Source organism: Saimiri boliviensis, chromosome 2 (assembly GCF_048565385.1).
Source record: "Saimiri boliviensis isolate mSaiBol1 chromosome 2, mSaiBol1.pri, whole genome shotgun sequence".
Classification (NCBI taxonomy): domain Eukaryota; kingdom Metazoa; phylum Chordata; class Mammalia; order Primates; family Cebidae; genus Saimiri; species Saimiri boliviensis.
In genome coordinates this window covers 206,113,888-206,127,256 of record NC_133450.1, presented here as the reverse complement: position 1 = coordinate 206,127,256, position 13,369 = coordinate 206,113,888, and the positions used below count along the sequence as shown (strand labels likewise).

The 13,369-nt window shown below is 46.9% G+C and overlaps 1 protein-coding gene across 4 annotated transcripts; it reads left to right on the top strand.

The window, feature by feature from the left end:
• Positions 1-1,107: 1,107 nt before the first annotated feature.
• Positions 1,108-13,298, top strand: RNF183 (ring finger protein 183). 4 transcript variants are annotated; one of them, XM_039474709.2, is made up of 4 exons: positions 1,108-1,175; positions 3,077-3,476; positions 7,444-7,643; positions 8,959-13,298. In XM_039474709.2, exon 4 carries the CDS (start codon positions 8,996-8,998, stop codon positions 9,572-9,574), a length of 579 nt encoding a protein of 192 aa, XP_039330643.1. In that variant the 5' UTR covers positions 1,108-1,175; positions 3,077-3,476; positions 7,444-7,643; positions 8,959-8,995; the 3' UTR covers positions 9,575-13,298. The 4 variants fall into 4 exon arrangements, with proteins under 4 accessions (XP_039330643.1, XP_010334252.1, XP_010334251.1 ...); XM_010335950.2 differs by having other exon boundaries at positions 7,441-7,643; XM_010335949.2 differs by lacking the exon at positions 7,444-7,643 and having other exon boundaries at positions 1,109-1,175.
• The last annotated feature ends 71 nt before the right edge of the window (positions 13,299-13,369 follow it).

Sequence of the window (13,369 nt, the reverse complement as noted above, 5' to 3'; positions counted from 1 at the left end):
CTCTCCTTCCCCTTTCCCTCCCTCCCTCCCTTCCTTCCTTTTCTCTCTCCTTTTCTTCTTTTCTTTCTTTTATAGGGTCTTGCTTTGTTGCCTAGGCTACAATGTAGTGGTGCGATCTGGGCTCACTGTAGCCTTGACCTCCTGGGCGCAAGTAATCCTCCCACCTCAGCCTCCTAAGATAACAGGCATGTGCCACCATGCCCAGCTAATTTTTTTTTTTTTTTTAAGCAGTGGTGTGGCTGGTCTTGAACTCCTAGGCTCAAGCAAGCCTCTCACCTTGGCCTCCCAACGTACTGGGATTTATGGGTGTGAGCCACGCCTACAGGCACCATTTTTAAACTCCTTTTCCCTTCATTTACAGTATACTGTGACCATTTTTACAAGTCAATGAAAATCTTTCTACATCATCATTTTAAATGATTACATAGTTTTCCACTTAATTGATGGGGTTTTGGAGTGTTTTCAATCATTTGTGATTAAAATGAAACTACAGTGAATAGCCTCACTCAACCAAAATATATCTTTTTATTGCTTCTGGGGAATTATATTATTAGGTCAAAGTAAATGAACTTTTTTATGTTTTCTCATGTTGCCAAGCCAGAAAGCATGACTTCCAAACGCTCAAATACCAAACCAGGTTCTTTGGACTAAATCAGTGTCTCAAAACCCCACTAACCTCAGTTAACCAGTAGTGACACCAAAAAGCAGGGAATTCAAGAGCTGAGAGGAACTTTGAGGTCATCAGCGATCATATGCCTCTTGTCTCTAGCTCAGAAGTAAGTAAAACGTCTATTACTTAGACATTTTCTTTAGAGATCTAAAACTTCCCAAAGTCCACAGTTTTATTTTCACACCATTCTAGACTAACTTAAAATCAGCAATCATTTTTGCATTTATTCTTCCATTCAATATTTATATATTTAAAATGAGGGGATTAGATCAATAGGGGATTGGTGAAGTGATTTATGGTATAGCCATTTGGTGAAATCGGATACAACCATTCAAAAATCGAAGAAGGTCTTGTTTTTTTTTTTTTTTTTCCTTTTTGACAGAGTCTCACTCTATTGCCCACGCTGAAGTGCAATGCAGTGACACAGTCTCAGCTTACTGCAACCTCCACCTCCTGGGTTCAAGCAATTCTCCTGCCTCAGCATCCCGAGTAGCTGGGACTATAGGTATGTGCCATGACACTGGCTGTTTTTTTTTTTTTTTTTTAGAGACAGGGTTTCACCATGTTGGCTAAGCTGGTCAAAAACTCCTGACCTCAGATGATCCACCCACCTCGGCCTCCCAAAGTGCAGGAATTATGGGCGTGACCCACTGTGCCCAGACTTTTTTTTTTTTTTTTTTTGAGAAGGAATCTCACGCTGTCACCGGGGCTGGAGTGCAATGGTGTGATCTCGGCTCACTGCAATCTCCACCTCCTGGTTTCAAGCGATTAGTTAAATCCATGCCCAGTTAAATTTTGTATTTTTAGTGGAGACGGAGTTTCACCATGTTGGCCAGGCTGGTCTCCAACTTCTGACCTCAGGTGATCCACCAACTTCAGCCTCCCAAAGTGCTCAGATTACAGGTGCGAGCCACCATGCCCGGCCAAAAACCGAAGAAGGTCTTTATGTACTAATACAGAATTATATCTCAAACACATCATCAAATGAAAAAAAGAAAAATGCAGAAAAGTGTATATAACACACACATTTGTGTAAAAAGGAGGAAAAGGAATACATAGATGTTTTGCCATGGAAATGCTGTTTGTGTATGCATAAAACATCTCTGGAAAGATAACAAACTGATGGTATAATACTCAGATTTCCAGGGAAACCAGGTGGCTGGGAAGATAAAGTTTTCACTATGAAATAAAACCATTCACATGCTCAACCATGTAAATATATTACCTATTTAAAAATCAAATTTGGGCGTGGTGGCTCAAGTGTAATCCTAGCACTTTCGGTAGGTGGATTGCTGAAGCCCAGGAGTTTGAGACCAGCCTAGGCCATGTGGAGAAACCCCATCTCTACAAGAAATATAAAAATTAGCCAGCCACAGTGGCATGCACCTGTAGTCTCAGGTACTCAGGAGGCGGAGGTGGGAGAATTGCTTAAGCCCAGGAGGTTGAGGCTGCAGTGAGCTGTGATCATGCCACTGCACTCCGGCCTGGATGACAGAGTGAGACTGTCTCAAAATAAATAAATACATAAAAATTAGTGTAAAAAAGACACAAAATGAGGGGACTGGGGCTTTTGATTACATCACCAAGCAGATACGTTTATTTACTTGCTTATTTCTCAAGCACTGATGAATATGTTAGTAAAGAAATAAGGGACCAGGCACGGTGGCTCACGCCTGTAATCCCAGCACTTCTGGGAGGTCAAGGTGGGCAAATCACCTAAGGTCAGGAGTTCGAGACCGTTCTGGCCAACATGGTGAAACCCCATCTCTACTAAAAATATGAGCATGGTGTTGGGTGCCTGTAGTCCCAGCTACTCCAGAGGCTGAGGCAGGAGAATCGCTGGAACTTGGGAGGCGGAGGTTGCAGTGTATCAATATCGCTCCGCTGCACTCCAGCCTTGGTAACAGAGCAAGACCATGTCAAAGAAAGAAAGAGAGAAAGAAAGAGAGGAGAGGAGAGGAGAGGGGAGGAGAAGAGAGAAAAGAAGAGGACCATAGATTCAAAAAGAATTTGAGTGGGAACAAAAGATGGGCCACGTGAACAGATTGGTCGTGCAACAATAATAGTTCTGGTTAACGTTTACTGTATTACTGTGTGCCAGGCACTGTGTTATTATATGATCCCGATATGTATCACCTTGTTAATCTGCAGATTGAGTAGGTAGGTTATTATGACCATTTTCAGGTGAGGAAACTGAGGCTGGCAGAAGTTAACTGATTTCCTCAAGTCTCCATTGCTAGTTAAGCGGAGTTTGGACTCTCAGTGAAGACTGAACTCTGACCTAGAAGTATGCCTGGCTTGAGAACCCTGGCTCTTCGGGAGGATGCTTAACTGCCTCTCTCCGACTATTTTTTTCTGCTGTATTAATGGCCACTGTTGTTAGAGCCGTTTGTATTTTGGTTGCAGGGCCTCAGCGGGGGGAAAGATCCATCTGGGCAGAAGCCAGGAGTCGAGGCGGGTCAGCCACAGAGGGCAAGTGGAACCGGAGGGGATGGCAGGGGACCAACCCATCCAGAACAGAGGCCTGCAAGGATGAGTGCACTTCGACCCCCCTCGGAGCAAAAGCCAGAGTGACTCACAGGAGGAAGACAAAGCAACCAAAGCCTCCAGGGTGTGCAGGGAGTCCAAAGTCACCAGAAGGAAGAAGAAAACCTGAAACAGCCAGAGCTGGCCAAGCCTGCTAGGACCTATGCAAATGAGACCCACCCATGCTGCCTGGAAATCAGGCCTGGGAAGTCAGAAAACAAAGCTCATGTGTGCAGGGCTGCACGGACGGGTGGAGGAGGCTGCAGCTCTGAGGGGGCAGGTAAGGAGCCAGAGAGGGTCGCAGAGGGCCAGGTCACCAGGCCCCAGAGTCCTGAGAGGCAGCAGTGTGCGGCAGGTGAACTCTGGCCTGGGATGGCAGGCTCCTGGGTTCATCTTTCAACTCAGCCACTCTAGCTGGGAAGCCTTTGGCAAGTCGCCTCAGCCTCTGAGCCTTGGCTTCCCCATCTAGAAAATGGATCTAACAATAATCATGTAGGTCTGTATTGAGCGCCTTCTGTATTCTCCTGGGCACCTTATAGACTATTCCATCCACAGAGCAACCCTGGAGGAGTGGGATTATTAGCCTTTTTTACAGAGGAAAATGAAATTCAGAGAGGTTAAGACATTTGTCGAAGACAAATGGTTCCAAATCTTGTTCCAAAGCCGGCCTGCTTTCTACTCCCCACTCAGCCTCTCTCACAGGGTGGTTTTAGAGTATCAAATGGCCTTCTGCAAACACAACAAAAAAATCCTAAAAAGCAAGTCACCTATCAAATGGATCATCACGCTTAGATTTTAGCAAGGGCTAAACTGTGAAGTGCTATGAAAATGCCAATTTTTGGCTGAAAACATTGGAGTGATGCTAGGGACAGTTGATATTTGGTGATGACTTGTTCTTAGACCAAGGAGATGACTTTGGGGCAGTGTTTAGGGTTTACTGTAGCTGAGATGTCCTGGCGTGGGGTGGGGTTGGTGCGTGGCCAGAGCCTCTCCGCAGCTGATCCCGAAACAACAGTGGACCCCCGGGGGAGCAGCACAGATAAAGGCCCGGGGAATAATGATCCTTCCTCCTCTTGGACAGCCCTTTACAGCTCTGGCTGTGGAACTTCAGACAATGTAGATCTGATGTTGGGGGAAACAGGAGATCTTTACTTGTAGTAATACAAGCTTACCGGAGTAAAGCTAGAATTTCCAGGTAAAAGAACTAAAAATAAAAAACCAACGTCTAATCTTGCCCCCAGAGATAACCACTGCTAATATTTGGTTGTTTATCTTTCCAGACATTTTTCCCATGGTGCACACGGTTTTGAAAATTGGATTACATTGTAATATGGTTTTGTTGCTGGTTCTTTTTGCTTAATGACGTTATATCCTAGGCGTATATCCATATTAATAGTTTTATCACATCATTTTAAAGGGTGCATAATGTCTCTGGCTATGGATGGAGCAGAATCTACTTAATCGATGTCCTATTACTGGACGATGAAGCCGTTCTCCATAGGTCACTGTTAAATTCCCATCCCTCGATGGGAATCTCTGTAATCACATCTTTGCAGAAGTCCTTGATGATTTCCGTGGAATCCGTTCCCAGTGAGGGAATAGATGAGTTGGGGCAATATATAGTTCAAGGCTTCCGATAAGTATTAAAGGTCTGTTTCTGCCACGATCTGGAATTCAGGGGCTCCTCAAAACTTGATGCAGAAAACTTTGTCATGGCTTTGAAGTCAACCTTGACCCTTCCTCTCTCTCAAATCTATTTACATTAATAATCCCAGCTGCCTCATATATCCATAACAATGTTTTGGTCAACCACGGACTACATATATGATGATGGCCACGTAAGATTATAATACCATATATTTACTGTGCCTTTTCTAAGTTTATGTTGAAATACACAAATACTTTCCATTGTGTTGCAATTGCCTACAGTATTCAGAACATAATATGCTGTATGGGTTTGTAGCATAGAAGCAATAGGCTAGACCATATTGCCTAGGTAGATGCTACCATCTAGGTTTGTGTAAATATGCTCTGTGATGTTCATACAACAATGCATTTCTCAGAACATATTCCCATTGTTAGGTGATGCATTGCTGGCTTTTTTTTTTTTTTTTTTTTTTTTTGAGATGGAATTTTGCTTTTGTTGCCCAGGCTGAGGTGAAATGGCACCTCCCAGGTTCAAGTCATTCCCCTGCCTCAGCCTCCCAAGTAGCTGGGATTACAGGCACCCGCCAGCACGCCTGGCTAATTTTTCGTATTTTTAGCAGGGACAGGGTTTCTCCATGTTGTCCAGGCTGGTCTCGAACTCCCAAACTTGGGGGCAATGTGCCTGCCTCAGCCTCCTAAAGTGCTGAGCCACTGTGCCCAGCCAATGCATAACTTTGTAGTCTTTACTGGGTGCTGGGCTCTAACTAAAAGCTTTACTACTTTTGGCTTCCTTTCCATATGGAAAAAATAGAGGCACAGAGAGGTCAAGCAATTCAACTGGAATCACAGCCCTAAAAAGCCATGGATCTGTTGTCATGAACCTTGACAACCTGGTTCTAGAAACTACAGTCTCGATCCTAAGAACTCCACTGCTTTGATTCTGTCCCCAAAGATATCACTTACCTCATCCCCTTCTATCTTCTCCACCACCACCTGACCTGCACCGGCACTGCCATCGCACAGCCGACAGAGCCCGAGTGGGTCTTCCCTTCCCAAGCTTGTCCCTCAGTCTGTCCTCTGCTCTGTATAGAATGGTGTTTTAAAAATGAAAATAGGGGCCAGGTGCAGTGGCTCACGCCTGTAATCCCAGCACTTTGGGAGGCTGAGGTGGGCAGATCACGAGGTCAGGAGTTTGAGACCAGCCTGACCAACATGGTGAAACCCCATCTCTACTAAAAATACAAAAATTAGCCGGGTGTGGTGGTGGGCACCTGTAATCCCAGCTACTCAGGAGGCTGAGGCAGGAGAATTGCTTGAACCCGGGAGGTGGAGGTTGCAGTGAGCCGAGATTGTGCCATTGCATTCCAGCCTAGGCGACAGAGCAAGACTCCCTCTCAAAAAAAAAAAAAAAAAGAAAATGGAACTAGGATCAGGTACCTTACCCTACCGCTCACCTCTGGAATAAAATCCAGATGAGCTCCTGAGCCCACAGGTCCCACATCCTACCCCTCCCCACCTTGCCTACCCCGGCTCCAGCCACCACACTTTGGTCACCTGGTCTCCTTTCACTTTCTCAAATTGGCACAGCTTTTCTCACCCCGGGGCCACACCTGCTGTTCCCCAGGCCTACAACGCTCTTCCTCCACTCTGCCTGGCTAGATTCTTTTATACTTTGGTCTCAGCTCTGCTGTCACCTCTTTGCAGAAACCTTCCCTGGTTGTCTCATCGGGAGCAGCCACCAAACACCTCAAGCCCATTTTCCTTTGTGCCCTTTATTAACAATCATTAAAACTGTATATTTGGTGAAAGCCCATCTCTACTAAAAACACGAAAAATTAGCCGGACGTGGTGGCGGGTGCCTGTAGTCCTAGCTACCTGGGAGGCTGAGGCAGGAGAATTGCTTGAACCCGGGAGGCAGAGGTTGCAATGAATCGAGATCACTGCAGCCTGGATGACAGAGTGAGACTCCATCTCAAAAAAAAAAAAAAAAAAATGTATTTATTTATTGTCCATTATTCATTAAATGTCTCTGCCTCACTACACTCTAAATGTCATGAGGTCAAAGACAATGTCTATTTTGTTCACCATGATAACCAATAATACCTTGCACAGCACCTGGGCTAGAGTAAGCACTCAGCAATGATCGAGTGGATGAATGGACCATAGAATAAAGCCCTAGTGCAGAGCCTGGCAAACTACCCTAGTTTCACTTAGGGCTCCATCTCCCTCCACCTCTCTTCATTTCCTCCTTCCCTGAGGTCTAGAAGAAAACCAGGAAGCCACTCAGTCAGGGTAGATGATGTCATATCAGGGGCTCCAGGGAGACTCCCTTTTTCCAGATCCCCTCTTGCATAGTTCCTGGATTTCTACCACGAGTCTCTTGGCCATGAGGGATTCCTGATAACATGCAAACACTTGTTATCTAGCTGGACCGCACGGATGCAGCCTTCATCTTTATGAAGACTGAGTCTGAAGACATGGGTTCCATGTCACCATTAACTAGCTGGGTGACTTTGTGTGAGTCACTTCTTGTTTCTCATCTGCAAAGCAAGTAGTTCAGATGGAGAATTGGTTTTTAAACATTTTCTTTTCCCTAGCAGCTCAACTCTTCAAATTATTCAAATGACCCGTAGAGAAACAGAGAAAAGCCAGGTGTTTCTGTTTGAAGTGGAGAAGCAAGGCTGGAGTGCGCCTCCCTCCAACTCCCCGCTTGAACTCCCTAACGTTGAAGGGATGGCCAACTCTAAGATCTCAGCAGGCTGATTGGCTGTGTGCTAAGAACAAAGCAGACGGCAGCAAGGTTTGTACACGCTGCTTGCAGTTACTTAGGCACATTAAAAGATCAGCAGGTGACTGGACTGAATCTGATAGTCAGAGCTGTTAAGCTCTGAAGTAGGTAACTTCCACAGCAACCAAAGTGCTGAGTGGGCAGCCCCTTTGTGCAAGGAGGAGATGCCAGCCACTTTCCAAGAGAAATGAGGGCCTCAGAGAGAGGAAGCCCAGAAGACTCACCCTTTTCACATCTAGAAAGAGGAAATTGCCACCCTACCTTTCCAGACCAGGGAGTCCAGGTCTTGAAGGGACGGCCTACAATCTTGCAGGTGCTTGGCTTCCAGGTTCAATTAGTTGCCATGCCCTGGAGGGAACTGAGGTCGCCATCTCCCTCCCCACCCCGCCCCCCAGGAAGCTCTTGGGCCTTGGCTCCACGCAGGTGTGCTCAAGAGGCTGCAGACTGGGCCACCTGGCAGCCCCAGGTGCTGCGTGTGTGCTGCCATGGAGACAGGCTCCTGGCTTGGTGGCAAGAAGGCAGTCTCCCAAAGCTTTGCTTATTCAGGGGAGAGAGTGTCTGGAGCCTCAAGCCCTCCAGAGTAGTCTGCGTGCCATCCTGGAGTCCACGGAAGCCCAGGTGGGTGCCCTGAAGGGCTCCCAGGACAAAGGGAGGGAGGAGGAGCCAGGGGAGGCAGAGGATGGGAAGAGGCTCTGGAAGACTGGGGACTGGGGCAGGGGAGCTTCTGCAAGGCTTCCAGGTGAGGAGAAAGGCCTTACCAGGGGCCTCCTTGCCAGGCCATGGATTGGGTGAGTAGACTCTGGAGGGTTGGCCCTCTAACTCAAGGGGAGGAGGGAAAGAGGGCCTGGCATTTGTCCCCATAGGAGGGACAGACCAGGGAATTCACAAAACCCATCTCTGTGCTAGTCAGGGATTTGAGGTAGCAGGGAAGGAAACATTTGTTTCGTTTCTCTAGCAAAATTCACAGACTGCAGCTTATCCCCAGTTCCCTGGATTCAGGGCAGCCAAGGGCACACACACCCACCATAAGGAGCACTTGTGTTCAGCTCCAAAGTCTGAAGCTGGGGGCACTGTTTCCTTCAATGCCGGCTCACTTGGGGGCTCTTAGTAGGGTTGGCCCAGGCTTTCCCCTTGATAGAGGGAAGGCTGCAGAGCATTTGAGTCAACTTGATGGCTTAGGAACTGGTGATCAAGAACAAAACGCTTTTGAACCTAAGTAAAACCTGAATGATTACAACTTTCAACACCCACAAAACACTTCGCTTCAGGCCAAGCACAGGGATGGGGTTTCATGGCTGTTCCTTTGTTCCCTTCCCGCTTCTGCCAGGACGACTCCCACGAGGCCTCCCCGTGTGTTGCTGAAGATGGCTGAGCAGCAGGGCCGGGAGCTCGAGGCTGAGTGCCCCGTCTGCTGGAACCCCTTCAACAACACGTTCCATACCCCCAAAATGCTGGATTGCTGCCACTCCTTCTGCGTGGAATGCCTGGCCCACCTCAGCCTGGTGACCCCGGCCCGGCGCCGCCTGCTGTGCCCGCTCTGTCGCCAGCCCACGGTGCTGGCCTCAGGGCAGCCCGTCACTGACTTGCCCACGGACACTGCCATGCTCACACTGCTCCGCCTGGAGCCCCACCATGTCATCCTGGAAGGCCGTCAGCTCTGCCTCAAGGACCAGCCCAAGAGCCGCTACTTCCTGCGCCAGCCTCGAGTCTACACACTGGACCTTGGCCCCCAGTCTGGGGGCCAGACTGGGCCACCCCCAGACACGGCCTCTGCCACCGTGCCTACGGCCATCCCCATCCCCAGCCACTACTCTGCGAGGGAGTGTTTCCGCAACCCTCAGTTCCGCATCTTTGCCTACCTGATGGCCGTCATCCTCAGCGTCACTCTGCTGCTCATCTTCTCCATCTTTTGGACCAAGCAGTTCCTTTGGGGTGTGGGGTGAGCGCTGTTCCCAGACAAGAAACCAAGCGTTTCTCGGTTACTGCTGGGCATGGTGACTGCGGAGCCTCATTTGGTATTGTCTTCCTTTGTAGTTTATTTTACAATCCAGGGGTTGGTTAGGCTATGTGTTTGGTTCTGGGAACAATTAAAAAAAAAACAAAACAAAACAAACAAAAAAAACTAACTAAAAGCTTGAAGGACTAGGAGATGTGGTACGACCTCGGCCTCCGGGTGTGAGTGTGGCGTCATGGAAGGGCAGAGAAGCAGTTCTGACCACAGAGCTACACACCGAGCTGTGCCAAAGGGTGGTACAATGGCGTCCAGGAACCTGACTGGCTCAAATAGCAAGTTTTGTTTCCCACTGGAGCTGCTTCAAACTCAGTGCATATTTTTTTTGAGTTGCTCTTCCTACTATGGATTGCTAAAAAAAAAAAAAAAAAATTGGGAAGTGAGCTTCAATTCTGTGGGTAAATGTGTTTGTTTCTTTTCAGATTTCTTTTTGGATGTCTTGCCACCAGTTGCAGTAAAACTGTGCTGCATTCATTAATTCATTCACTTATTCATTCTATGACCATTAGCTGGGCTGGTACTGAGTGCCAGAACTAAGGGAAGAGAAGAGTAGGATTATCCAGGGGTGGCAGACAGCCCTTACTAGCAGGAAGGGGTGTGCTCATTCAGCTGCTGCGTCTAGGAGACCACCTCTTGCCAGCACACAGTTCGTGGAGTGTTAGGTGTATACAAATCTAAAGGTGAAAGACACCGTATCAGTGGACTAGGGGAAGTCTGGGATTTGGAGGAATAGGTCTTTCTTCCTCCGGGCAGGTGTATACAAATCTAAAGGTGAAAGACGCCATATCAGTGGACTAGTGGAAGTCTGGGATTTGGAGGAATAGGTCTTTCTTCCTCCAGGCAGGTACAGTAAGCCCTGATTAGAATGGACAAAGGGTAGAGCTCTGACTCCCCTCCCCCAGGCTCCATAATTCTGACCTCAAGAAGATAGAAACCCTGGACAGAGGCAAAGCCTTAGCTCCCATCCCAGGCCATAGGAGGCCGCAGGGGGAACCTTGGCTTTCACTTTACGTGATAGAATCCAGGAACCCATCAGACAGAACTTGGGGGCTCATGCTGTTCCTTGATAAGTTGCAACCTTGCAGTGTCTAAAACCCTGATTTCTGTTTCCCCAGTTTTAACCTTGGCTGGTGGCTCAAGGCTCTGAAACAATTTTAAAGTGGTTAAGATACTACCACAGGCTGGGCGCAGTGGCTCAGGCCTGTAATGCCAGCATTTTGGGAGGCCAAGGTGGGCAGATCATTTGAGGTCAGGAGTTCGAGACCAGCCTGGCCAACGTGGTGAAACCCCGTTTCTACTAAAAATACAAAAAAATTACCTAGGCATGGTGGCACTTATCTGTAATCCCAGCTACTGGGGAGGCTGAGGCAGGAGAATTCCTTGAACCCAGGAGATGGAGGTTGCAGCACCACTGCACTAAAAAAAAAAAAAATCACACAAAAAAGATAACATCATAAATATATAAGGATAACTTTTGAAGTTTGGGATTTTTTTTTTGTATATGTGGAATAAGCTTTGAGAGGCCAGAACTTGAGTTGGTTGATTTGCTCCAAATAATGTCAGATTCTCTTCAGGAGGTTTAATGTACAAAATACTCCAAAATATTCAGGACGTATATTTCACATTTAGAAAAAAACAAATGGGTTTAAGCTCCAATATGAAGAAAAATTATCCATTACAAAGTTGGAAAACTGCCTACTCAGGGGATTAGAAACTGTCTCTCCATTTGTGCCATCAAAGATAATGACACTTAAGCTGGGACTCCACCACCATTTCCCACTGACTTCATTTCTTTACACAGCTTTGCTCCTTAAACTTGTGGCAGGTAAGTTAGGCCATCATCTCACCATGTCCTCTGAGCTAAGTGGACTGGTGAGGGCAGCTCCGGACAGGAGATGCTAAGGAAAGCCCAGGAAGGAACACTTGCCTCCGCACTAGGGCCTACCGATCTCACCAAGCTTAATTCCCATTGTTGGATGAAACTGAGGCTCCATGAGTTTAGCTACCTTGTTCAAGGTCACCCAGCTAGTAGGTAGTAGAGTCTTTTCAGTCAAAAAGGAACTTATATCCTTGGAGTGGTTCATACACCACCCAAATGAGACAAGATTTAAGTTTGACCATTATTTTTTTTGATAGGTGAGGATATACAGTCGTCCCTTGATATTCAGGGGAAAATGGTTCCAGAACCTCCTAAAGATAACTAAATCTGAGGATGCTTAAGTCCCTGACACAAAATGATGTAGTGTTTGCATATAACCTACACACACACCCTCCTGTATACTTTAATTCATCTGTTGATTACTTAACAATACCTAATACAATGTAAATGCTGTGTAGCTATGCTGTATTGTTTAGGGGATAAGAAGAAAAAAAAGTCTCTGTTCAGTAGTGTATTTCTGACCCATGGTTGGTTGAATCCCTGATGTGGAACCTGCTGATACAGATGGAGGGCAGGCTGAACGTTATAGTGTCTCCTATTTTCAGATTCAGTAGCTGTAGCCTTGGGGCAGCCCCATCCTCCTGGAATGTATCTGGAAATGCACAAGACCATCTTTTGCACTCAGCAGAGGGGGTGAATTGCGCTGCTGACATTTTAGGGCTCAGAGGTCTGGGATATTAACACCTGCTGCAATGCTTATGTGGCCACAGTTCCACAGGATGAAAGATCATCTATCCACAAATGCAAATATCTATCTTGTTGATAACAATAGGCTCCTCATCCATTTGGGAAGACATGGGGAAGTTGCTTTAACTCCATTGGGCATGAGCTCAGAGATGGTGACTTGTCAAAACGGCAGTATACAAGCTGGGCACAGTGGCCCATGCCTGTAGTCTCAGCTACTCAGGAGGCTGAGGCAGGATAATTGTTTGAACCGAGGAGTTTGAGATCCCATCTCTTAAAAAATAAAAAGGTGGGTGGGCATTATACAAAGTGGAGAGTCCTGAAAAAGCTGACTTGGCATAGGAAACAGGCCATGCTGGCTGCACTGGTCCTTTTGTCTGGCCAGTGTGGGGAACCAGTGAAACTTTTATAGCATCCCCAATGGTCAGATGACAGTTCAAATTCAGGCTCCATCACTTGCTGGCTGGGTAAACTTGAGCAAGTGTTTCTTGGAGCCTCAGTTTTGTCTGTAAAAGGGGAGTAATAAACTCAAAAGACTGTAGGTATTAAATATATGAATGTGCTTAGTACACAGTATAGGTAGGGACTAAGTGTCCTGTGAAATGGTGACTATTATGTTTATCTTGCCATTTTCACAAATACCATGCCTGGCTTTGTGCTTCTTAACCACTTTCTTTTTCTTTCTTTTTTTTTTTTGAGACGGAGTTTCGCTCTTGTTACCCAGGCTGGAGTGCAATGGCTTGATCTCGGCTCACCGCAACCTCCGCCTCCTGGATTCAAGCAGTTCTCCTGCCTCAGCCTCCTGAGTAGCTGGGATTACAGGCACGCGCCACCATGCCCGGCTAATTTTTTGTATTTTTAGTAGAGACGGGGTTCCACCATGTTGACCAGGATGGTCTCGATCTCTTGACCTCGTGATCCACCCGCCGCGGCCTCCCAAAGTGCTGGGATTACAGGCTTGAGCCACCGCGCCCGGCCCCTTAACCACTTTCTTACAAAGATGTTTTAATTCCTGTGAAGAAATGGATATTCCACAAGGTATTTGTTCTGTCAAAGGCTTAGATGAAATGTTTCACTCAACTGCTACCTCTTAGAACAACCAAA